Raw genomic sequence first — 26,749 nt, 5'->3', positions numbered from 1 at the left:
AGTCACTTGAAAGAGATTAAAATGGGTTGGAATAGAATATTTTGACGCGAGAGAATTGAATGATTTTGCCCTAAAATACTTCACGTGATATTAAACAAAACTTTCACAGTTATAAATTTTATTTTCAATAACTATAATTTTCCATTGAGATGAGGACCAAGGTATAAGTAAATTATACAGGCAATGAGACACTTGTCAAGAAATTACGACACGAATTTTGACAGAAATGATCAATGATCATCTTGAGGAATTTAAAGATATATTCATCATGTTACAAACTTGATTAAAAGATTACCTGCCGAATGGCGTCTCTTCTTCCATCTGAGACACTGAAAAGAGAGAAAACGATGGATACAATGTGCATTGCAAATTACTAATAACCTTGCAACGATGATAGTTATAGTGTTGTTTAGTGATACGGCGGGATATTCATCCATTATCTACAGACATGCTTTACCAAGGAATATTAAAAAAGACCTTCAAAATAATCAATTGAATACAGAAGTAATTTAATCTATTAAATCTATGTCATTAGATGCATAATTTGTAAATTAAGTTTCATTTTTCACAATGCATATAAAGCTGTTGAATGCACAACTGGTTGTTCATCTTGCGGTAAGCATTACAAAATATAATAATTACTAATGAAATTAGACAGTATTTCGGATTAATATAAGGGCTATTGTGAGAAAGGGAGAACAAGGTATATTTTATTTTTCACCATTTCGGCCCATATTAAAACAATGAGGTGTTTTCTCAAGAGTGAAGAGTTTTGATTTCAGTTTTCCAGTTTCAATTTTGAGAATATCCCTATTTAGTTTCACGAAATGTCATTAATAATAAGAAAATGATATGATATAACCCGCTGTCATTGATATTAAAAACGACCACAGGTGTTTTTTCTTTAATATCATGTAAAATAATAAAAATTATTGAAGTAGTTCGATGAAAATAAAATAGAATTCTGAAAAAATGCTATCTTAGTCAGTAGGGACTTAAATAATATTTAACGATATGTTTACGTAAGATATGATTTATAAATATAAAACGCTTATAGAATCGTTACCCTGAAACCTCTGCAACTGTATTTCAACAGAATTTTAGCTTAGAACATCCACTCGAAGGATATATTCATGGAGGAATAGCACCATATAATTATTGTGAGTCTGCTCTATTCTATCTCAGTTCTTACTCTTAGAAACCCACTGAATGCTCTTCACAATTGAAATCACATTTATTTATCCTCTCTCAACATTTCCTAATCTTCCAATCAACACCCTTTAGCGCTCTAAAACGGACCCAACCACATGCTTATGATGGCGTCACTTTGTTAGGAGAACTTTGAAGGAGATCCATGACTTAACATTGTGGTTCGAAATCGCTCGATGATATTTTGGCTGACGCAAAATATCGGTATTCCGTTGCCGATTGCCATCACTCTACCGTGGGAGATGCTCAACGAAAAATCCACAAAGAGCAATTATTGAGAAAATGAATTGTGAATGACATTACAATAACACTTAGTATCTCGCCGTGTTACGAAAAGATTGGTAAGTCAGCCCAATAGGAACGAATATGTTCCTTTGGATTTCTCTTTGGCTTAGAGCTCTGCAAAATTATTTGGTTTTCACCGCGTTTGTTGGCTTGAATAGACAATAATTTTCCTAGCATTCCAATATGCGTCTTCACGTCGAAATTGTTGTTTATTCAACCCAAAGAACGTGGTGACCACCCGATAAGTATGAGGAGCTCAGGTATTAATGTTTAGTTAACAGCTTTTAATTCAATTTAGAACAAAGATACGGTCTAGATCTTTTGGAGTGCTAAGCCCACCCCTCCTTTCTTTCGTGTCGCAGTGGGCAAGTACCTCTCCTTCTGCACCTGATCGCATCCCGGAATTGACGGACGGCCTACTGCTTGGACAAATTCCTCTGTTTTTATCAGGCTTCATTAGAAAGCTGTCGTACCATTTATGAAATTTAAAAGTACCACACGAGAATTTAATATGATTGACACTCTAATAATTAATTATGAAAATACTTCTTATATTATAGCACCAAAAACGAGAAAACCTTCCAGGAGGATCACAATGAATACAACGCATGCATTCCAGTTCAAGTCCATTTCACCGCAGCCTCAAATGGCTTCATTACCAATTACGCGACGATCTCTTCCATGCACAAGTCAATATCATGAGAATGTTAATTCAAAGAATCCAAGTGTTTTCCTCAATTGAATTACGACCATTGAGACTCTTACACATTTTCGGTTTGGAATATTCTGAATAATTTTAAAATATACGAAAAGCCTCATCCTCCTTTGCCAGTTCAGCGAGTAATGAAAAGGCTCTCCATAAAGTTCGGATTTGAGGTAGCCGGATGTACGTGGGCGACGCTCCATGCGAAGTTGTACGAAAGGTAAACTGAATGCCCCCGGATTCAGCGCTTTGAAGGCCCATTATATTACTGCTCCAACTCAGTTCGTGGAAACATCACCGCGCATTCCATCAACTGCATCCTTGAATTGGGTCTTTTTCATTCTTCCGACGATTTCACGGAATGAGTGTGAAATTCATTTGCTGCTTACATGCTATCAGTTTACATAAAGTACAAATATTTTTCGTGCGACCCATTGCAGTTATATTGTCTCTCCAAGAAGGGCACGTCTCTTAATCGACCTCGTTTCATAGACTTGTGTGAAAGCAAATGATCACAGAATAAAATCACGGAATCACGGAATAAAAATTGGTACTAATTGCATTAAGTCCTCGATAGTTTTAGAAATATGGCACACCACGCTCTCCAACTTTCTGAAACGCTCCTTTTTTGCATGTCAAAGGATTATCAGGCCCCTCACATAATTTATAACTGAAATCAATACTTCTCATCGACCACGTAAAATGAAGTCGCTTTCTCCCTTACCCAGAATCCGAATTAAAAACACTGAAAACTTAAAAGAGTAAATGCTCTCATAGATATTTCTCACTCCTTCAAAAGCCATATGGAAATGAGTTTGTGATCATTAGAGCACTAAGTTAGTAGTTTTTTTCAAAACAGAGTTATTATTCCATTAAAAAAGTGACTGGAAAAATAAAACGTGCGGGTAATTAAAAATCGGAATCCATTAAAGACGCATGCATCTTTTAACTTAAAGAGAGCCTCTCAATAGATACATACCGAACGGATTCCCTTCCTTGAGGAAGACTTGAAGTCATGGTACTTACAATGACTGAGACATAAGGACGCCAATCTTACCTTGCTCCTTTTCTCGAGTATGCCTCTTCAAAATAGGCTGATGTCTCCCGGATGGCTATCCCGTAGTAATGGTAGCGTGACTGTCCTCTCGTGCCTAGCCTCCTTGTTGTCAGCATTGGGAACTGCTGCCGGATTATCTGCAAAGGCCCGCAGAGGGGGATGACGGGGAAGAGAAATTGTTATTCGTAAAGAGCTGTGGTCGGTTCGAAGAATCGGTGAAGAATAACAAACGACAAAAACTTTTCCTGCAAAAAAAACCCTTCAAAAGAAGGAAAAATTTAAATTCTTTTTCCTCACGGAGACTTCTGAATAAAATGCGCGGAAAGTGATATGTCGGTGATTAGAGGAATCGCTTTAAAGAGAGTAGGGGCGGCGCTTACGAACTGCTGTGAATGAATCCAACATCATGTTAAAGGGGACCATTTAATGCCAAATCAATGATGTCATTTCCATTTCGCAATAGGACGCTTTCAATTTCCACGGGATAAAGAGAGAATAAGAGAATTTAGAAGCTCACTCTAGAAATAACCCTGTTCCATAAATGAATGGACTGGTCGTGCATTCTAACAGCGGTGCGCGACTGCTTCATGCAAATGAGAGATAACTAACACGTTAAAGGATAAAAGGCTTAATTCTGGCGCATATTTTTTTCGTGAAATATTAAAATGAATATATTTTGGATAACATATTTGGAGAGCTGCGGCAGGAATGAAATCGTAAGTTTATCATTTATAGATGGAAATCACCGGGGGCTACTGCGAGACTGTACGGTGGATGTTCCAATTTTTTGAAATGAAATGTTTGTAACAGCTCCTACGGTTGTCTTGATGAAATTTGCAGCTAATTCATTTATTTACCCTAGTATATAAAGACTTTTATGAAGAAATTCTATAATCAGTAAAATTCTAATACATTTCCGCATAAATACTCCATAATTCATGACTTCAAGGTCGTAATAAATAATTATTGGCAAATAGTAGTGTCATGCAACCTAGTAATTGTTAAATTTTGAATGAAAATACGATAATTTCGTACTGTGCTGTGTTATTTCCAATTTGCTAATAGTAAAGAAGTGCATGTAAACATTTGCATGTTAGTAAAGGTGGGTGACAATAGTTTGGAGCTATTCTTTACGCTACAGGCTCCCATATAACGCAGGGGACCGATTAATTAGTGCAAGAGTGAGTTAACGAAAGAGATAAAAAATGTTCATGCCAAAAACTGCACAAATTAAGTCTCCAATATTTTACATTTACATAAATCAACATTTCCATCTTTCATTTTGCACATACGTAGTATTCTGCCACCATAAATCATAAATGAAACCCTGTATACATGGTTACTGCGCCCTTCATTGAAATTGAACTCTTGGTTATTGATCTCCCACACATTTTCAATTGGGAAAATTTTCGAGTCAAAAGAAACTTTTCGATGATAGTAAGCAAGTAAAGTTATTACCCAAGGAAAATGACTTTGCAACTCAATCTGGGTTCTGAACGCAAACTTCTTCCGATCGTTCCTTCAATTAGGGTTCTTTTCATCTAGCATGCTTTCGCATTGATTTTAGCTGTTACTTCAGTTCTTTGCCTTTATTTGCCTCACGGGCCAGTGTAATACTATCCCAAGTGATGCGGATGATGGGAACTTAACTGCCAACCAAAGGAACTTTTCCCTCCATATCATGCACAGCTAGTGACAGCCCACTGAAATTTGAAAGTCAAGGTCGGCTTTGATTATCGGTAACAGACTAATTTATTCTGAAATAATGCTCTCAATCCCTTTAATTCACTGTGGACCCGGAAGTTTAAAAATAAAAAGACGATAAATAAGTCAAAAAGGGTTAAATAATCAAAAATTATAACATTATCATTCAACAATAATAAGCAATTCTCGGAAGAAGGCCGTGTTCAGACTCAGATTGAGTCAGACATTTGGGCATTGAATTTACGTGTTTCCTATCGGCGAATTGACGATTTGTGGGGGTGAACCCAGGAGTTGCACACAGTCAAGTCACTCGATATCCACTGATAGGAGCTTTTCGTCAGCCGTCCTGAAATCTTCGCAGGTGTTCTCAATTTGCGAACATTTTAATTGCGACAACGCAACGTAACCCACAGAAAGTAGTGGAAGCCGGTGGAGATGTTGCCAGTCGTTAAAGAAAAAAGGTCCGTGAGGATTTATTAATGTCCAGACATCTTCTTTTTACTCTTTAGGAAGTGAAATGAAATTATTTTCAAGAATTATTCATTTTCACAATGGATATGATATCGCATTTACAATTGAACTAAAATAGTATGACCAAAATCTCAAACCCGATATGGGTGTGTGCCTTGTTCCACCTTAGAGTATACCTGAACGGATTTTTGACAAACAAGTGAAATTTTACGCGAAATATGCGTTCTGGTTTGCATTTTTCTTAGTTTTCCTTTCCGTTGCTGCTCTGTTTTTTAAAGTAGACGTTTTTTTCTCCTGTAGGTGGTGGATGCAAGGGGAAGAAGTGGATCCTCTAACGGAAAGCTAGTAAGGATTAGTCTTATGGGTTCTTGATTGGCAATTTAATTGGCTAAATACTGAAAATTTCTCCCTACCTTAATTTACTTTCTCAAGTTTGGCAACTTCCCTCTTTCTTAAATCTCAATTTTATCCACTCGTAATAATAGTTTTAGGGGAGGCGACCGACAGCTGATGTCATTTGCGCCATTAGGGATGGACAGGAAAGGATGAAGGGTGGAGAGAAACCCAGCGTCGGCATTAGGCTACTCTTAACGAAATGCGTCAATGGGTTCGCATCCGCTCTCCAAAAAACACCTCAAGTAGGGATCGGGATACCACTGAAAAGTGTCTACCAACGCCGGGATTCGAACCCGGGCCGGTACGTTAGCCCGATCCCCTTATCCACTCTTCCCGATCCTTTCACCTTTGATGATGACCCACACCGTAAACGTTTTCATTACCCGCTTTGATACTCGTATGCCTATCCGTATCTCAGAAGCGAGGAGCATATTTGAGTGAGTCCCACCTTGAATATGATTTTCGTGCAAACAGCGATGGTTTGGCCCCACGCATACCTTAAGGCTAGCCAGTTGTGGCCCATTTTGACGCATGGGGCACCGCATGTGTCCGGTAAGTGAAAACTTTGAGAACGCTTCCCCTATTTTTACATTTTAAAATCTACCATTAAGTAAATATTTTATCCACCGCTAAACTCTGAAGTACAATGATAACGTATCCAACTGTATGAAAGATCTAGGTTTAAATTAACACAACTACCCCGGATTCCACCATATCTACGGTGAAGCATTTCATCCGCCGTCAGGTACTCTGGTGAGAGATCGACAATCGCCGCATCACATTCTTTATTCTTATGTATCGCGTCAGTGATGAAAGCCAAAACGTTGCATTCCGCACAGGTATCTGGTTATAAGCCATCCTAGTTTTTCAATAGTCAAGTGTCTCTAGTCCACCGTTCCCAAATGTAGTCAGCAATCCCTTTGCCCACTATTTTGCAAACAATTGATGCAATATTTACCGGCCTGTCCTTCTTAGTTATCATTTTAACTCCCTTCTTAAAAGTTATCGCATTTTTTGCATTTTCCAATCATTAGGAAAAACCTTTTTATTTAAAGTTGTACAGAAAAGATGGCGTAGGCTTGGAGCTACTGCGGTAGCACCTGGCTTCAGAATATCAGTCTATCTATTGACTGATACGAATGATTAATTAACCTTCTTCCTAAGTATTATTTCTACCAAATGCGTTCACTGCAGGAATACAGTTTGTCGAGGAAAGTGAGCTGTTTTGGACTGTTACCCTAATTAAGTTCTCCGTCATTTCTGAGCGGTCTACGCCAAGATTAGGAAGAAACCGAAGTCAGTTTGGAAATATTAAAAACATTGAATTTACAAGTCGGAGCAAAGTTAAACACTGCAAAGCTGTTAGGTATACTTTCAGGTGCACGTGTATGTAAGACGTAGTTTGAGTGTTTGCATGTGTGTGGAGTGTAAGTGTTCTTGCATGAATGTATGCCATGTTTTTTTGTGGATGTATGAATTTGTGGTTCTAGCATGCGGTTTTTTTCCTTTCTAAATTACGGTTGGTGTCCTAACACCCCCCGCCACACGCCCTTGCGGCGGCTTGCGGGGTATTAAGTAGATGTAGAAGATTATCTTTCACTGGATGTTGGCCTACAGTTGGTATAAACAAGGAATAAACTTAATCTTCGACGCATACAATTTATTCCCTCATTGGTTAAGTCGATACATCTATTATCTCACTGATTACCATGTTGGTATTATTAATTTTCTTATTTTGCTGCCACGCCAGCCCAACAACGCAGTCATCGGTTTCGGCACCTTCAACATCGTTTGTGACGATGTGCATAGTCACAACTTCCTCATTCTGCACAGCTCCCATCCCCTTAATTTTGTACTACGATACTGTTGTTCGATTCTAATGCCAGGGAAGCAGTTGACTCTTGCTCAAACTTTATCTATATATATAAACTAACTCACACTTTCCACCCAGAGGACCCGGGTCTTGGCGGCGGCAGATGTTTTTCAGTGGTAGCCCGATCCCTACTTGGGGTGCTTTGAAGAGGGCACTTTGAGTAAGTATGCCGTCCGTCGGATGGGACATCAAACTGCGGACCCATTGGCACCTTTCGTTAAGAGTATGACGACGCTGGGTTTCTCTCCCCCATTCATCCTTTTCTGCCCATCGCTAATTGCGCAAATGACCTCAGCTGTCGGGAGCCTCCCCTAAACACTAATGCTACACTATCTCACAAGCCGTAGCAAGAATGTGAGTCAGGCCACTAGCCGTTCTCATTGCACTCCACTACTTCCGCACAGAGATGGCACCCCGCCATGCACCGAGAGGATGCGTGGAACGGGGATCAATGGTATACCACCCATGCGACATCCGTTTTGCACATTAAGAATATTATACTGTAACTATCCCACTCACAATACTAAGAAGACAAGTAAGGGAATCCAGCGAGGCAGCCGCTAATTGCCCTTAAGCATTCTACTCATGCGGATTTCCTCGCTTCCTTTCACGCTTAATTTTAGCATTAATATATCCCATGATCCTTTTGTTTTATTATCCTTTAATTTACACGCTGCATCCCTTAATAGAATTCCCTTCACTTGTGCTGTTTATTCCACCCGAATCTGCAGAGCGGTGTTTCTCTGACAATCTCACTTCCGTACTTGTTCTTAGACTGGTAAACAAGGGAAAGCGTTGACTATACGTATTCAATAAGGTACATTTTAACGGACTTTGAGAAAATTAATAAAAATCGAATAATTCGAGATCTCAGGCAGCGGATACAGAGAGCACTTGGAAGTATTTCTGGAATATTGTACGCGAAGGAATGAAGACGCACGTTCCTCTCAAGCTTTAGTGCGGAAGTAAGGAACCAAGATGGCACTAAGGAGAAGTCAGAGCGGGATTAAAAGAGATAAGAGGGTTAGTCAGATTTTAAAAAGAGTGTAAAGGCTAGTAGTTTTTATGAATATACCTAAACTGAAACTAAAAGAATGTCGTCGTAAAACAAGAAGCATCATGCGCAAAGCCCCACAAAACTTCAAAACTGAAATGCTATTAAGGTGTCTTGAGGAAAATCTAGTCATTCTGGTCTTTATAAGAGCAGAATGGATCCAAATTGCACTCTTTGAAGAAAGAAAACAGGAAAATTATTACGGGCAGTGTAAAAATGACAAATATTTATAAAATGTTTTTCCAGACCTTTCACAGTAAATTTATCAAAGCACCAAACGAACTTCCTCACCCCCTCGGAGAACACACGAGTGATATAACACTCTCCAGGAAAGAAATATGATAACAGCTTCGTGGTATCAAAGCTAACAAAATACCAGTTCCAGAAGAAATGTCTACTAAAATATTGAAGAAATTAGCTGAATATATTGCTCCGTTTTTAGAGCGTATTTTTCATAATCAGATAGGAGAAAGCTCAGTGCCTAGCGACTGGAAGCCTACTTACGTAACTCCCAACCATAACGGCGGCGATTGTGAGAATCCTACCAATAATAGGCCCAAATCTTTAATATCAATTTCATACAAAATATCAGAACACATTATTATTGGTAAATTTATGAGATTTCTTGACAGCACGAAGATAATTAACCATAACCAGCACGGATTTACAAAGAGTAGGTCTGGCGATAATCAATTGGACCTTTTTATTCGCGATTTTCTTAATTCGGGTGAAAGTGATACACAATGGGTTGCAGTATATTTTCATTTCAAAAAGGCATTCGATAAAGTTATTCACAATAAATTGATATACAAAATTAAACGCTAAAGTATCAATAAGAAAGTAATAAATTTGATTAGAGACTTCTTGTCATTTCGCCAACAAATAGTAGCCATCGATCGGTTGTGCTCATGTGAGGTAGATGTAACTTCGGGCATCCCCCAGGAAAGTGTTATAGGGCAGCCTCTTTCATTTTATACATTAAAGACTTAAGCTCACGCGTTAGTAGTAACCTTAGATTATTTTCAGACGACATGGTGGTATGCAGGAAAATAAGTACCCCAGCAGATTGCGGGATAGTCTCCAGCGATTTAGACAAAATATTACAACTGGAATTAGAGCAGAATTCAAGCAAATGCGGACTTTGAAAATTTTAGAGTAAAGACGCGGGGTATTAATTTTTCAATATAGGGTCCAATCTCAACTACGGCAGGTGAAGTTAATTATGTATGCGTAGTCCAAGCACCACGACGTTATGGGGTTCACATATCAGGGGAAAATGCGGAACCGCCTTAAACAAACACGGCTTTATTAAACGGGTGGTGCGGAAATGTAATGCGATAGTTGGAGACAGGTATTATTTCGCTTTAGTTAGGCCACATTTGGAATACGTCGCAAGTATTTGGGATACTTGGGAGAAATCTCTGATAAAAGAATTAGATAAAGTTCAGGGAAAATCCGCTACATTCATCAAAGTTGTCACGATAAAAAGGCGAGCGTGACATACCCTTTGGAGGAATCGGGTTGGGAGCCGCTTGAAATGTGAAGAAAACAAACGAGACTTAGACTTTTACCAAGATTCAGAACACACGAGTTTAATTATGACAAATAGGGAATTATTATGGCCCCACACCATTTGGACCACATAGATACGATAGCGGAAATATACCAGTACAGAAAGATATAAATATTCGCTTTTTCCTCGAAAAATTAGGAATCATAATAGTAAATAATTGAATTAATCAAAAAGTAGTAAAAATGGTATTGAAAGTGGAAACATGATTGAACGCCGCGCAAATATCTATGTAGTGCATTCGTAGGGGCACGGACTTGTGCATATTAGCTGCTTCTATATGTATTTTATTGAATTTAAGTAAGTTTTGCATAAATCGGCAAACATTTTTTTCCACAAACTTTCACTTCCTCGAAGCGCTGAGAAAACACGTCAGCTCTTGACGACCGCGCGCGCAGAGCTGAAAAATCATTGAAAAATTCGTAAATGTCTGCGAATGAATAATCATTTTGAAGCATAGTTTGTGCGGACGGATCGGTAAGAAAAATGCATCAATGCAAGACCCAGCAGGCCGCAAACCACTGGGGACTAAGGTTTTTATGGCTACACCTCTCGAAATAAACAACTTTTGAAGGGAAAAAGATAGGGCGAAGATAGATTTCCTTTGTTCAAGCTTCAACCTGCCAGCTATCGTTCCATACCATCGAAACGCTGAAAGATGTGCGTAAGGTTTAGTTCTGTCTCACGAAGAGTGGTGGTATTCAAAGTCCGGAGATGATGGTGATAGTTTATTTTTTCACTACTTAGCATCGCGTGTCCTTCACTATGTTCAAACGGCAGGGAGTTCGGAGAAAGAGGTGGTGGGGCCGTGGAGGAAGTCGAGGCACGAGGTGTGCGGGAAGAAAGAAGTGCAGCGGCCTTGTTTTCAGGATATGATAATGCAAACCCATTTTCATTTTTTTGACCGGAAATGTTCCAAAAAACGTTAGCATTTTTTTAGGCATCAAATCCTTGCTTGCTTGAGGAGTCGAAAAACCAAATATTCGAATAGCGCACTAGATCCCTTTTGTGAAAATCTGCTATGAGTTTCATCATAATAAAAGTGAAATTAGCACACAAACCATAGATTTGCTTACAAACCTAATGATAATTACTAAAGTATAGTTCGAAATGAAAAGGGTAAAAATTAACCCACAAAGTACGTTTAAATACTCCTACTCGGCTCCGTAATCCACAGTCACTCGTGCGAGTCGCCCGCACGTGACCTAATGGTACACTCACCAGCGAAACGTGAAAGAATCAGTGCCCCAAAAAAACTAGACACACAAGCGTTCAGCTTGCAAGACAAGTCTCTTCTTAAATTGGGACAGGAATGTTTTATTCCCCCGTATGAGGTCGACAAATCGGGATGTGTACCTTAAAGGTTTGTTCGTTCGACTTATAAGGATGACCTTGGATCACATACCCGAATGGGAGAGATTTAATCCTACGATGTGTACTATGGTTTTTATATATCCCTTCAATATTTCATTGATTCCTGCTACTTCACCACTTCGTGATTGCAAGGAGCACGGCCATGAAGGGGATCTCTGTTCTTCATTTTATGTCATCAGCTTCTTTTTTAAACTTGGCATTTCTCCGCTCTCCCATTTATTTATCTCGGCTATCCGAATGAGCGCGGAAGATCATCTTCCATTTGCTTCTTGTGCAAAAGAGCGCACGAGCAAGATTCTTTATTTCAGAAACACCTTCTTAGTAAATTTAATGGATTATATTTCATACATTGTATGTTAACTCACATGCATATAGAGCGGGGGGCGAGGATAGAGCAGAGGTAGTGTGTCTGCCTGTGGACCCGAAGGTCGAGCTGGATCGATTCCCATGACGATTTTAAGCTGAGAAAAATATTTGTTTTATGATTTTTGAAACGGGGCAACCACAAATGAACAGAAAAGTTACAAAAATAGTATAACGGAACGAGACAACGAGAAAATAGACTCCCAGTAAAAAGCTACCCTGAGCCCATGGTGGAAGGCAGCAGTTTCACCATTAGGCACTGGTGGCGCAGACCGAGTGGGTCGGGCCGGCATCAGCTGCCACAGCTGCGGGCGAGAGTGAAGTTCTCAGTATCGGTCGCAGTGCTGTGATATGGAAGGCAACGGGAAACCACCACATTATCCTCCCTAATAGTAGTAATATGAAGCCTTGCCTTACATTATAATAAGAGTAGAATGCAGTAGCTGAAGTAAGCCAATCCTAGGATTGAAATACTTATGATGATAATGCGCATAGAGTATTCGGAGAGTTTTTGATTAAGGATTAGGGTAAGATGAAGGTTGGATGCTCGTAAAACAATATACTGGTTGTCGAAAAGAATTGAAACGAGTTGGAAGAGAAGTGAATCGCAGGATCTTGGAGGAAAGATAATTGTTATCTTCACTTTTCATCATGGGTTCATCTGGTCTCAGGAAGCATGTAAAAGTGGGGAGGTGGTATGGGAGAGCGCATGCCGGAGAAAGGAAGACCCGCACGATGCGATACGGTGAAGGGAAAGTGATACTCTGGGAAGTAGTGGACGGGTATGGTTCCCACATTCTTCTCTGTGCAACACATTGCTCCTTAGCGTCGGAGAGGGAATGGGTGAGGCCAGGTAGGAAGCCAGCAAGAACAGAGACTCCCCCTCACTTTTCTCAGATGGCTGGGGGGGAAATGATGAGGAAATGGGAACCGTGGACACGAGCTCGGTTTGCGTAGATTTTGGAAATGAAATGGAATCCGACACCCATGACTACTCCAAACCTCCGCCACGCTCACTTCTCCCGTTTTACGGCCCAATCATCCACCCCAAAGGAATGGCCTCCTCTCCTATCCCTTTTCTTTCGATAACTGCCTTCGTTTTTTCTCCCAAGGTCACCCACTTTAAAAGAAGACCTCTATTGCCTGTGACAAATATTTCCCCTACCGCCTGGTAACCCATTTTCCTCAATGTAACCTGGTGATCCAATTTGCCTCATCCCGAACTCTTCATACACTCTCCGCGCACCCGATATCTGAAACTTCTACGAGCAAAATATACAAAAACATGAAATAAAGCGAAAGAACACGATCGAGCGTAGATATTTTTCGACAAATTGAGATACTAGGTCACTCGTATTATAAACAGGCCACCGAAAAATAACGCATGTAAGAAATATGTCGTATGTAGTCATTCAATTAAAAAAGTGCAATAATAAACTTAATTTTAGTAGCCATGTACCGAATGAAAAGTAAAAAAATTCATTTCATATGTAAGCACGTGGTTGGCGAAGGAAAGTTGGGAATATTTGCGATTAGATATTTCATTTACCTGATTAATAATTGGTGATGACCTGAAAAAATCTAGTTTTGCAATATTTGACTGCATCACAGCATATTCAAAATTAAAATGTCCACTCCAAGGCCTTGAAAAACAGCATGAACGTAAAATTTCTGAATTTTTCATGAAGATATTTTAATAGTTTATTTTTTTATTATTAACCGTTTGCATTATGCTTGTGTTGAAAGAAAAACTTGAAATAAGATCTTGTGCTTTCCCGGCGTATCTGTTAGGTGAAATTCTCTCGGGTCTTCCACCAGGTTAGTCAGTCACCATAGCTGCCGACGTTTCGATCACCGACTTGGTCATCGTCCTGAGGACTTCTGAAGAGAATTTCTCTCAATTGAGAAATAATTTTACCTTACCTACCTACCTACCTACGTGGTTTCGTGACGCATGAGCATACCCTGTTCAATAGAGAATCCCCAAATTTGAAATGAATGCATCATCTGAGTGAATACCCATGCAAGTCTACACTCACTTTGGCTAAGGCTTAGCAAAAATATGCAAACGACTAACTCGGTGGACCAGGTATTTTCACAAAAGAGAGCTAGTCAAGTTGTATTCCCATCCTTTTCAATTGGTTTCCTTCTAGTTCCCGTCGCAGCCAGTAAATACCACATTCAACGGAACTTATTAAAATCGGTGGGTGGCTTATGAAAGCATTTAGTATTGCCGCAATATTTTGCCCATTATTTTGTAATTCCCACATTGAGGTCGGTGAAGCAGAGCTTTACTTGCTTTGTATTAATGTAAGTCACAAGAAAGACACAAAAGAAACTGCAATATTGGGAGTGGAAAGAGAGACGGAACATCACCAATAGATTGTAAATCCTTCATAGATTTCGAGAAGGCATTCGACCAATTAGAGTTAAAACATACAGGTTCCAAGAAGCTCAAAGAGTTTGAAAATAACTGGTTATATAATAAGAACTTGAACCTCAATGGAGCTTATAAAGTAGGTTATATTGGGCGATGATAAAAATTTATCCCAATAGCAACTTAAGTGATTGTAGAATTTTTTAATCGCATTAGGGATAAAGTAAAATGGAAATGGATTGAAGATAAATAATAAAAATATGAAAGTAACGAGATTCTTAAAAAATAAAGAGCCAAATTAACATTAAGCTTGAGTTTACCAAATCGAACAGAAAGAAATATTCAGTAATTAGTAACTAAAATCTGAGATGAGAATTTCCTCAGAAAATGAAGCATTTACAAAATAGAGAACCGTGATTAGAGAGAACCTTGCATGCCTCTTAAACCTGATCTTGGGGAAAATAATTAGTTTACTGAAATAGTACGGAGGATTTTGAAATGCCAGAGAAATAGCGGAGAACATAAGCTTCATTAAGAGGATGGAAAATAATTAACTTAGATAGGGCAGAGGATGAGAGGAATTTGTCGAGGGTAATGGATAGATGGATTAAAAAAGGACGGAGAAGATATTGAGGATAATGGAATGTTCCCGATGGCTGCAAAAATGCGAGGCGAGCGAGGAAAAGGACGGGAGGAGACACGGTTAAATGAAGGGCAGACGATATTCAGAGCTGAGGAACGACCAAATGAAGACATGACATGTTTATTTTAAGCAGAAATTTTATAAAAGTCTAAAACCCCACGTAATATTTTCTGAGACCATCCAAATAATCGATTAACAACGACCTATAATTATGGCTAATACTCCATATAGAAGCATTACGAGTTAAGTAATACTTTCCATACTATATTTTGATTCGAAGTTAGATTACAAATCATTCATGAAAAACGTAGTTTCATTTTTTGGAACCAAAATGAGAGGCATCGATGTTAACGTTTTTGCCGCTCTCTCCTCAGGCACCCAAAGCCAAGTGAAACAAGTCAATTTACGCCTTGAACTTTTGCCATAGGATATCGATATTCGATTGCAGCTCGGTAAAGCCTTAACAACCATCAGAAAGGTCGAAAATATGAATCCGCGGGATAAAGTTAACTGTTTTCATAAAATTATCATACTATGAATCATGAAGACCATTCATCAAGAATATAGTTACAGGAAATACCAATGCCCATTCCAAATATTCATTGCCTTTCACTGACAGATGCTGTATTTTTCGTGATAAAGTTGAGCATTCTCTTTGCTACGTCACATATTCCCTATCTGAACTCACATAGCGCTACACTGTCTTCCCCCTTTGTGTATGACCTTACATTCGGACGGTTTGAAATTTTATTTCGAAAGAGGAGCAAAGAATTAAGTTTCCAACTGAGAGTGTCATAACATTCGGATGGAGAATCCTTTACTTCCCCAAATAAATAGTTTAGAGCTGCTCGGGACATGCTCTTATAATCGGCGTAATACCCATCTCCACTACGGCCCAGGATGCCGCCCAAATACCCTATCCTAAAATACTGAAGAGAATACGTCCCTCGCGCTGCTGTGCGCAGCAGACAGTTTGTGGCACTGGACTTATTATAATTGAAATATTACTGAGAACGTCTACAGAAAGCAGCTTTAATGACATATGACCCGGTATTCAATGATGAGGGCAAATGAGAAAGGAGAGGAATAGGCACTATTGTGCGAATGCTTAATAGGGTGGGAAAAAGGAAGGCTTTAGGTATATTCCTATCAGAATTATGTATTCTTTTTAACAGCTCAAATTTTTCTAGAACTTTAAGATCACGTCGGTTTCCCTCATTGTAACATTTTCACATTAAAATCACTAGTACGTCAAAAATGTGTGTCGAAATTGTTCTCTTGAGCTAATTCTTACTATTATGTGACAGTCGAGTCAAAGTCTTTTCTTTTGACAGAATATCAGTCGAACATATTCAACTCATTGGCTCAGGTTTATTGGCCTCGAATCTTTTTTTGGTGGATATAGCCGCTGCTCCATTTACTGATCATTATGTGATTTTCATTTTATATTACATATCTACTCATTGCCGTGAAAAATAATCATGCCTAGGCCAAAAAATAACAGTTTTGTGGATTTGCGAATCTCACACTGCTAAAAAAAGATATTATTTAAAAAATAGTAGTAGTAGTATTAAGGGGAGGCGACCGACAGCTGAGGTCATTTGCGCCATTAGGGATCGACAGTAAAGGATGGAGGGTGGAGAGAAACCCGGCATCGGCATCAGCCTACTCTAAACGAAAGGTGCCATTGGGTCCGCAGCTTTACGCCCCATCCGACGGACGGCGTACTCACTCAAAGTGCGCTCCACAAAGTACCTCAATTAGGGATCGAGATACCACTGAAAATATTCAACACCGCCGGGATTTAAACCCGGGCCCTCTGGGTGGGAAGTCAGTGCGATAGCCACCGCACAATCTTGATCCCATTAAAAAAAATATATTGTGCATGTTGTGGTGCTTGCAAAACGAAACTAACCAACACCGATTGCATCTAATCGATTGAACTCACAGAGGTAGGACTTCAGGATGTATTTACTTATTATGAATATTTCAGTATGTAATTCTAATTCTGTTATGATCTCGCACTATTATATGCATGCGTGTATAATAAACTTGAAACACACTTGATGACATCAAATTTTGCAGGAAAGTTCCTTAAATTAGCCTGCATAAGTAAGTGGCCCTACATTCCCTCTCTCCTAAAAAAATTCTTTTGAAAATGAAGAGATTTGCAAAAACATGACATTAGGACATACCTTAACATGGCGGATAAAAAATAAATTTGAGGAATTTACTGATAAATATTACGCTTTAAACCCGGTATTCTATGAATAGCCATGAGAAATGTACAAAAATTACTTCTTTTGTGTATATTTCCCTGAGAAAACAATTGTATGCAATTTAAGCTTATTCTGTGTTCAGGAGATATTTTGGGAAGAAAGTTTTAAAAATCAACGCCATTTAATATTTTGACTCCTCCTTTTGTGAATATCCTATCAATTAATAATTATACCTTCATAGTGGTGCCGAGTCTGCATAGAATAATACGTACAATAACTCCAAGTAAATTACGTGTAGATTACACGTAAATTACACATGTAAAAGTAATGCAATAGACTAAGGTATGTACCTCACTGCCTATAAATAACCCATTGTCTGGCGCTGCATTTAGACGCGGCGGAAAATACATGCATACATCTTAATAAAGCTTCAACTCTGCATATTGACTCCATGCAGAGCAGAAAAACTGAGTAGTCAAATTATGAAAACTCAATTAGTGGCTTTTTGTGCAATAATATCCCAATGTCAACGACCTTTGGAGAGATTTTAGTTTGCATTCGCACATTCTGTTGGCTATATTATAATAGATAAATTTTAAGCCTGTGGTTTGCGTTTTCAATCATATACCAAAAAACTACAAGGTATCCATTAAATGTATTTCAAAATTTTCCTCTACCACATTTATTCTTTTCTCACAGTTATTTATATAGTTTTGCCTATAATTTCGTGCCAGCAAAAATTTACTATCTGAATCAATCATAATGATGTCAATCATAAAAATCTCAGAATATGAGATGCGTGGTTCCAGAGGTTTGAAACGAATTTAAAAAATGACAAAAGGTCCTTCCCTCTTTTCTCTCAATTACACCTCATAGATTTGCGGCATAGATAAAGCGTAGTCTTTGCCACTGTTGTCGAAATCAGGAACAAATGGGTAAACAACATTTTAGCCATATTCGAAACATTTTTTCAACAAGATTCCCGTTTTGGTTTGGTCCAATTCTTGACAAACGTTTTGGTGATCTATTGCACGTGAACCACGACCGACGACTGATTATGAAAGCCAAGAGAGAGGATTACAGTCGTTGTAGGAGTATTCTAATGCTACCGAGCCAGAACTTATTTCTTAACTTATCACTTAACAAATGATGAGCTGATGCTCCGTATTCCTGAAGCAAGTCCCGGTGGAAGCCGCGCTCGGGTCGTTTTGGGCTCATTCAAAGACTGTGGCACTAAGACACGAGAGGGCGCGGCGGACGAAGTGGAAAGTCGGGATAGGAGAAAGGCGTCGTGGGAGGTATATGACTGGGGTGAGCTCCCCTCACTCCTCACATCGGTGATTCGTGTGATCCCTGCCATACTACTTCGATTGTAGCGCCCCATTGTACTCTTCACGGTCACTTCTCCCCCCGTCACATTACAAGGCCAAGAAGACAAGATTTCCCGTTTTGCCACAAAGGATCTCTTTTCCAGGAAAGGATGTGCCAACCCCATTCCTACCCCATCATCCATTTTATGCCTGGTTTCCACTACCACCGTACGTATCAACGCAACCAATTAACACACGCTCCCAATGACTCCGGCTTTAACACCGTAACTCAGTGCTACCCTATTTGCAAGGTTAGTAATGTACAAGTGAAAGGTGCGTAACCGAACTCAGGTTAAGTACGTAGAACCCACACATACCTTGTAAATTTTCTGCGCTTAAAATGATTTTCCAAGGTAAATGGAAATGGAACTTTGTATCTGTTAAAGAGATTTTCGTAATTAATTTCCGTATTTGCCGGTTTCATTTCTTGATTACCTACTATTTTAAATTATTTTATCTTGATGATATATTACTTAATTATTGAACGAATTTTTAAGCTGTGAAATATGATAATACATTTATTCTATTAAAACAATGATTGCTGTGGTTACTTGGAAAATGTGAAAATCCTGGAAGGTATTATTCCTCCATAACTGAAATGGATATTGTAGCTGTGAATGTTTCGGTTTAAGTAATAAAAATTCAACATAATTACAACCTCTTCCACAGAAAACACCTGACCCTTGCCTACCATCTTTTTACCTCTTCCGATTTTCGTACTGAACTTCACGCTTCCTTCTTCAGGGTCATAATAGTGCTTATTCTATTGACAACGTTGGTAGCGTTCGATGAATGCAAGTGGCGACATTAAAAACGTGCTTACCAACAGAACTTTCCCTCTTACAAGGTAGGGTTACCCAAGGAGGGCCGGATCATGACGATACCCAAGTAGGTCATGATCATGATCTATTTTGTGAACATTTTTTAGGGGTGTCGAAGGGTTAAAATCAAATCATAAATTTTAATATTAAAATTTGATGGAAATACTGTATTTGGTAAAGCGAAGGGGATATTTATCATTTAAGTCACACTTTTACGCCACCATGAATAATGAGATTACTTAAACTCTTAGGTCTCTGTTAGGTGACCAGTGTTATTTGCATTTAGCTTCGAACACGATTCTGCATGTGCAATGCCAACTGATATAGTGAATAACCTTTTAACAAAGAGATTTTTGTTTAATTAAAAATATGGCCACGTGTATTGGCAAAAAGATACTGTAAAAGATTTGACACCAATATTTGGTGGGAGACGGTAAGAGACGGATTATTTTAATTGTGGGGGTGTGAATCAGACAGTTTGGGGATAAGAGACTGGGCACCTCTGACGATAGGACATGCGAGGATCGGATCGACACGTCGGTGGCCGTAAACGGGGCATTTAGCAACGGAAGTGGACTTAATTCTTCGCCGGGGACGCGAGATTTGGTTTCGTTTGGCCGACAACCCACGGTCTTGGTGGGGTGGACGTAGACAGGACGTCGGGGGAAGAGGAAAGCGCGGAATGAGAGGACCCACCTTCCCGAAGCTAGCGGCATTAACGGGTTGCAGTCCGTTCTCGCCGCAGAAATGAACATAGTGGGTGTAGAGCGTGTTCCGTGGGATGCACACGCCGTCCGCCATCTCGTAGTTGGCGTCAAGCCACAGAAGTGTGGCGGGGGTGGAGTGGGGGCGGAGGGAGGCCCCGCCCCTCCTGGACTCCCCGCCTCCCCACTGGTCTCCTTTGTCGGCCGAGAGGAAGTCGTCCGCCCCCGTTGTCACCGCCGCCATCATTTCACTCCCACCGTTGGCCCCGTGGTGGAGCGCGCCACCTTCCGGAGGGAGTAGAAAGGAGGTCAAGGGAAAAAATTAGTCGATGTGCACCCCCAACCATCAAATAAAAGACATTGTCCATATCTATACGTAAGCAACAGCTAGTCCACGTCACTGAAGTGTCATCTATAATGACAAGTGGTGCATAGCCCTTGACAACAGATGTAAATTATGAGAAAAGTAAATTTTTACTTTTCCACAGATTTATTTGTAGCGTACAACGCGTTTCAGTTCAACGAACCATTTTCAGGTACAAGACAAGGTTCAAATTATGATACATCATATTAATACCTGTTTGGGGGAGGGGGGGGGAGAAAAGAGGTAGGAGTGAGGTAGGTGGGGATAAAGAAGGGAAATATGGAAAACCCTAAGAAACAGAGAAACCAAAGTAATGGAGAGGTAAAAATGGGGGGGGAGATAAGCACTTGTGGTGATTATTGAGAGGAGGGTGACAGGTAGCTGGTATCCTGGCGGTAGGAAGGAGGGAAGAGTAAAGAAGGGTTAAGCGGGAAGGAGGCATGGAAGGGATAGAGGCAGGTTGAGGGATGAGGTATAAGTGATTCTAAGAAGGACGTTATCAGGGAAGGGTTGTTCGACAAATTATAAGAGTGGAGGGTAGGGGGTTGTACGATGGGAAATACGCGAAGGGTGGAGTCAGTTTGAGAGAGGGAGTTTCACTGTTTGCTGTGGAAACGGAATTCTGTGGAGAGGAGAGTGGTTTATAAAAATATTGTCATTTAAAAGAACATTCATATTTAATTATACAATTTAAAGTTGCTCAAAAATATCAAGTCTTTTGTCTTTATTTCCGTGGTGTAGAATCTCAGGATTTAATTTACATGAGTGGGATGATTGTATTAGATGCTTAGTTAGGAGTGATGTTTCATCAAATTCCTCCATCATCTCTCATGTTCTTTTACTCTAGTCTTGAAACTTCTACCGGTCTGACCTACATATATAAGAAGCACATGTCACAGGAATCACACTTCAACTTGTAAATGCCGGATTGTAAGAGGGGTTCTAGTTTGTCTTTTTTTGCGGCACAGGATTTTTCCCAGATTATACGGATTATGAAATGATGTATTAAACTTTCTTTTATTACATTTTCGAGCCATCTTATTGGAAAGATCACCTACAAACAATAGATGACGCCTGTATTTGGGATTTTCTTGTTTGGGAGTAACAGTTTACACAGCGATACCAGTAGAAAATATTAGTAAGGATAGGATTTCCGGAGATAAATAACTATGATTCTAAATGGTCAATAAATATTTCTGCTAATAGTGGGGACAGAGGATATCCCATTTTTAAGCCGTCCGTTTGATGCTAGAATACATTTCCATATTTTCCCTCTTCGTCCCCGCCTACCTTACGCCTCAATCTTTTCTTCCCCCCCCCCCTTCCTCAAACAGGTATAAACATGATGTGTCACAATTTGAATCTTCTCTTGTATCTGAAGATGGTTCGATGGACTGAAACGCATTGTACGTTACAAATAAATCAGTGGAAAAGTACAAATTTGTTGTTGTCATTATGACGATCTTCCACTACATAAGGAGGCCTCAATATGTTGAATCTAAATAGATGTAACATTTTAAAAATTAAACGATTTTTGAAATTCCAAATATATATTTCGTTATTTTTCGAAAAAAACGACATTTTTATAAAATACTTGCATAATTATTTAAAATATCTGTTCATTAGTATACTTACGTAGTTACCTACTAATTTATCATAATATTGAAAGATAATAAGTTTATATACATGCCTTTATTTCTATGTATTACCCAATTTTTATAATGCAGCCTGGAAGTTCGAAAAATACCTGTTCTGCGGGCTTTCGATAGGAAAAGATTGTGCTATTTTAACATAAGTAAAGCGTGGTGTCTTCTATCATTTTTGGAGCTATATTTAAATTGACATCATCAAAATAATTTGAGTACGGGAATCTGAAAATATGTTATTGATTGGTAAACGGAAGAAATATATATATATATATATATATATATAAATATGCACGGTCAGTTTGTGGCTAAGGCGAATATCGGCGCTGTAGTACGGACCTCTTTTTTAATACATTAAATTTATTCTGCGTGGAAATCATTGTCACTCATATAGTGACGAATTTTCCAGTTTGGAAAAATACGGCAATTCATGAAATTTTGGACTGCAATATAGAAAATAATAAAATAATTAAACGCATCGAAATAATTGTACGATGTCGAGTTCATTGATTGAGACAAATCAAATATTTTACTTCAATTGCACTTAAATGGATTTGCGCGGGTACAAAATTAATCTCTTTAATTACAAATGTTTTCAATATAAGGCCTGGCTAAACTTATAATATTCCGTTATATTTTACATTCACATATTTTTAGGTTACTTTCGTAACTGAATAAAGTCCAATGTACTTAAGATTAGCGGGAATATTGCATCTAAAGGTACATTTCACTACGCCTGATTTTTGGCGGCCACTTATTTACTAAAATGAAGTTTAGAATTTCTGTTGAAGGATTTGATTCAGACAAAGAGCAAGCAGCAGCCTTCATGCACTCAGCAGAAAGGTGGGATATTTGAGAAAGAATGAGGGAAAACATTGGGAACCCATTGGTGTGCGCCACATGCTTGAAATGCACATGGTTCAGGCAAAGTTGTGCGATTTTGGCAAAAAAACCTTAAGAAAATCGATATTTCCTCATTCAAAACCAAAAATAATTTCAAATAGGTCCTACAAACACTCTAATTTTATATATGAGTCAGAGTTTGAGGAATCAGCGAAACTGTAGAATGTGAATAGCCTTGAATTTGGAGGCCCAAGACATCCAATACACTCTAGTCCACTTTGATCTTAGCCATTAGAACGAGAGGCGATTATTGGAGTATAAAAATATATAAAATTGGCTTACCTTCTTCTTTCTGTGACTAAGTGTTTTGTTGAAAATGTGAAAAGTTTACCAAGGCTTAAATATTTTTCGTGCAGCTTAACAATAGGCGGAAAATTATTTTTTGTCGAGGATACTTAGGATTAACCAACTCCAATCATGAATGGTTTTTCAGCTACTGCATTTAACAATAAATTCAAAAACATTCCTCGGAATTTTATAAAGGCAGCTTCTATTATGCGTATTAATAACCAAACAATGATAGTTTTCCATTCACACACTTTGAAAAGGGGCTAGTAATATCGGAATATCCTTCAGAATTTGGTAGTAATTTAACGGAAACGGCAGGTTTTGACGGACCCACTGGCTAAGGACTGCTAAACCTTATAGCGGGAGAGGCGAAGCTTTGGCACGCGTGCCCAAGGTGGTACGCGAAGAATTAATTTTGACACGGAGAGCTGGGAGGGCGCTGTGGCAATTCGACGGTGAGTTTACAATATAGAGTCGAAATAACAACTAAGATTGATCTGACTAAGTTGGAGATAGGAAGAAGAGCGCCTTGTATACGTTAGTGGCCTCTGCTATCGGAACAATGCCTTTGACTTCGAGTTGCCCAGTATTTTCTGCGCCGTGTACTTTATCGTAGTCGATGCTAATTTTTTGTTTAGATATTTATTCCTTGATTATGTTCATTTATTCCTGTGGGAATAATTGATCAATTTTTCTCTGAACTCGCAGAGAATCAACAATATTAATTGCAAATAATACTTTATTTCAGTAAAAAAGGCAATTATATATCCTAAGAATATTTATACGAGTAAGTTCCAATAAATGACTGATAGAGATTTTATATGATTACTACCTTTGTTAAAATCTCTATTAAAAAATTTAAACTTCGAAACAAATAATTGTGAATTACATTTAAAACTTACTTTTTTTTAATTACAAAAATACTGTATGCCTCTTATAGACATAAAAATAATTGAAACCTCTATCCCTATTCGATGGGTTTGAGCAAGAATTAAGAGTATACTCTTATTTAATACAATTTCGCACTCAATCGCCAAAAGACCCGTGCTATTTGCCTTAAAGCATCGCCAAACGCGATGCAGAATGCCATCAAAGCCTTAATTTACAAAAATCACTATTTAACTTCATACTTTCTACTCTATTGTAATCCGACCGACCTGCCTTACTGTAGCCTCCATGTGCCTTGCTTACCTTGCACTCTTCCCTCTGTTGTTGCAATCAGTATTTTATTTCCACTCAATATACCCCACATTCCCTTTTTCTACCTTTTTTTCATGGACTTCTTTGTTCTTTTTCCCGCTATTACATTCTACAATGCCTAAAAAATTTCCTTTGACCTTCTTTTCCGTCTGTACTTTTATTATTCTTCTCACCGACATTTCGACGCTTCCAATCTGCCCCGATTCTTTTGGTTCGACGGTTGAGTTACACAACAAGCTCTAAAGATATACAACTCAACCCTTCATATAAAGGTGTTCGCTGATGTTACCCTTCAAAGTTAATTCACATTCCGAATAAATATAAGCTACGAATTTTTATTTTCATATTTTGGATATATTTTTGAGGTTAATAATGAGATTCTCATTTTTTCGTATTTAATTATTTACAATTTATTAATTCTAAAATAGTTTTTTGGCATGCTAAGAAAATTTTGGATTCATTTACTTAGTATCTTTATTTGTTATCTTCCCGGTTAAAATGATAGCAGGAACCAGGTCTCTCTTAAAAACAACCTTATGGCCATATGTTATTGTCATTTAAATTTGCAATACATATGCATTTTATTTCAATACATGAGCAATGTAATCCAATGAACATGGGGGGCGGGGGTAGACTAGAGGTAGGCAGTCTGCCTGTGGATCTGAAGGTCGCTGTTTCGATTCCCGTGAACTGGGGCGCAGACCGAGTGGGACGGCCCGCCATCAGCTGCCACAGCTGCGGGCGAAGGTGAAGTAGTACTGCGTAGCGGTGAAGCCGCACTGCAATGTGGAAGGCGGGAAACCACCAAATTCTCCCTAGGATTGCCGCTGTGAGTGACAGAGTGATATACTTGGGAGACGACCAGAATATTGCAGGTGTAGGCATCATACTCATGAAGAAATGGGCAAGGGAAATAATATCGTCCTGGCAATATAATGAAAGGATATTCCCCACCTTCAGCCCACGTCCAGCCATTCATATGAGGAAATAGAGGAAGTATACGAACAACTGTAATAGGTTCTAAGATCAGTAAAAAGGAAGGAAACCCATACAGCCATGGGAGATAGGAACGCTGTGGTCGGCGAGGAGCGAGAGGGAAGTAGCGTGAGATACTTTGGATTTGGAAAACGATACGCCGCGGGGGAGAGACAAATAGAATTCTGCAACGAGAAAAATATGGTTGTGGCACATATCATCTTCGATCAACATCTGAGAAGAAGCTACACATTGAAGATACCTGGAGAAAAAGCACGAGACCAAATTGACTACATCCTTGTCAGGAAGAGATAAAAGAACCAAGTTAAGAAGTGTACAAGCCACCCCGGCGCAGATATTAATAGTGATCGCAACCTGGTGAACATGGACAGCAGACTACGATACAAGAAAAGGAAGGAGAGACAAAATCCAGATGGAAAACAAATATACTGGACGAAAAGAGAACAAGAGAAACGTTCACCACGGCCATCGAAAGGGAAGTAGAAGGAAATGATGAAAATACCAGCACTGGCCGTCGATGGAAAGAAATGAAGAATATAATTACCAAAGCTGCAGATGAGCTACTTGTGAGTGAGGTGGAAATATCTAAGAAGCGATAGATAACAGTTCAAATAAGAGGTCTTTTAGACAAAAGGTGAAAATAAATTAATCCAAGTATTGAAAGTGGAGAAGACCTCTATTAACAGTTACGGAACCAGGTAATTCGAGAGTGCAAGAAAGCCAAGGCAGAATGGATAGAAAGCTGCTGTGAGGAAATGAATGACCACTCGAAAAACGGAAATAGCGAGATGACTTATAAACTAGTCAAGAGGACAATCGGAGAAAGAAAGACAAAATCGCAAAAAATCCCAGCCGCTAAAGGAAAAATATTAATAGATGATGACGACATTGGGAAAAGATGGAAAGAATACATTGAAGTAATTCATCAAGCTCAAAAACCACTAGAAGATAGCCTAATTACAGATGAAAGCATGGTAGGTAAAGACGATTGGGGTCCGCGGATATTATGAAGCGAATTCGAGAGAGCAGTGGCAGCTCTGAGAAACAACAAGGTTCCAGGAGTTGACAAAATTAACGGAGAAATAAGCATGGCACTCGGGGTCAATTCGAAGGATGACCTCTATGGAATAATCAAAGATAGCTACGACAGCAGAAATAT

General features: G+C 39.0%; 1 protein-coding gene across 1 annotated transcript in view; it reads right to left on the bottom strand.

Moving 5' to 3' along the window:
- The window catches only part of LOC139695627 (transcription factor RFX4-like), an 88,742-nt gene that overhangs the window by 23,029 nt on the left and 38,964 nt on the right, over positions 1 to 26,749 (bottom strand). The window contains exons 4-6 of the mRNA XM_071594434.1: positions 20,186 to 20,478; positions 3,255 to 3,391; positions 296 to 329 (exon numbers count right to left, since the gene is read on the bottom strand). Coding sequence (XP_071450535.1) covers positions 296 to 329; positions 3,255 to 3,391; positions 20,186 to 20,478 — 464 coding nt within the window. The remainder of the gene's footprint in view (positions 1 to 295; positions 330 to 3,254; positions 3,392 to 20,185; positions 20,479 to 26,749) is intronic.

The sequence above is a fragment of the Hetaerina americana genome, unplaced genomic scaffold (assembly GCF_022747635.1).
Source record: "Hetaerina americana unplaced genomic scaffold, ioHetAmer1.1.p SCAF_60, whole genome shotgun sequence".
NCBI lineage: Eukaryota > Metazoa > Arthropoda > Insecta > Odonata > Calopterygidae > Hetaerina > Hetaerina americana.
This window is presented reverse-complemented; position numbering and strand designations above follow the sequence as displayed.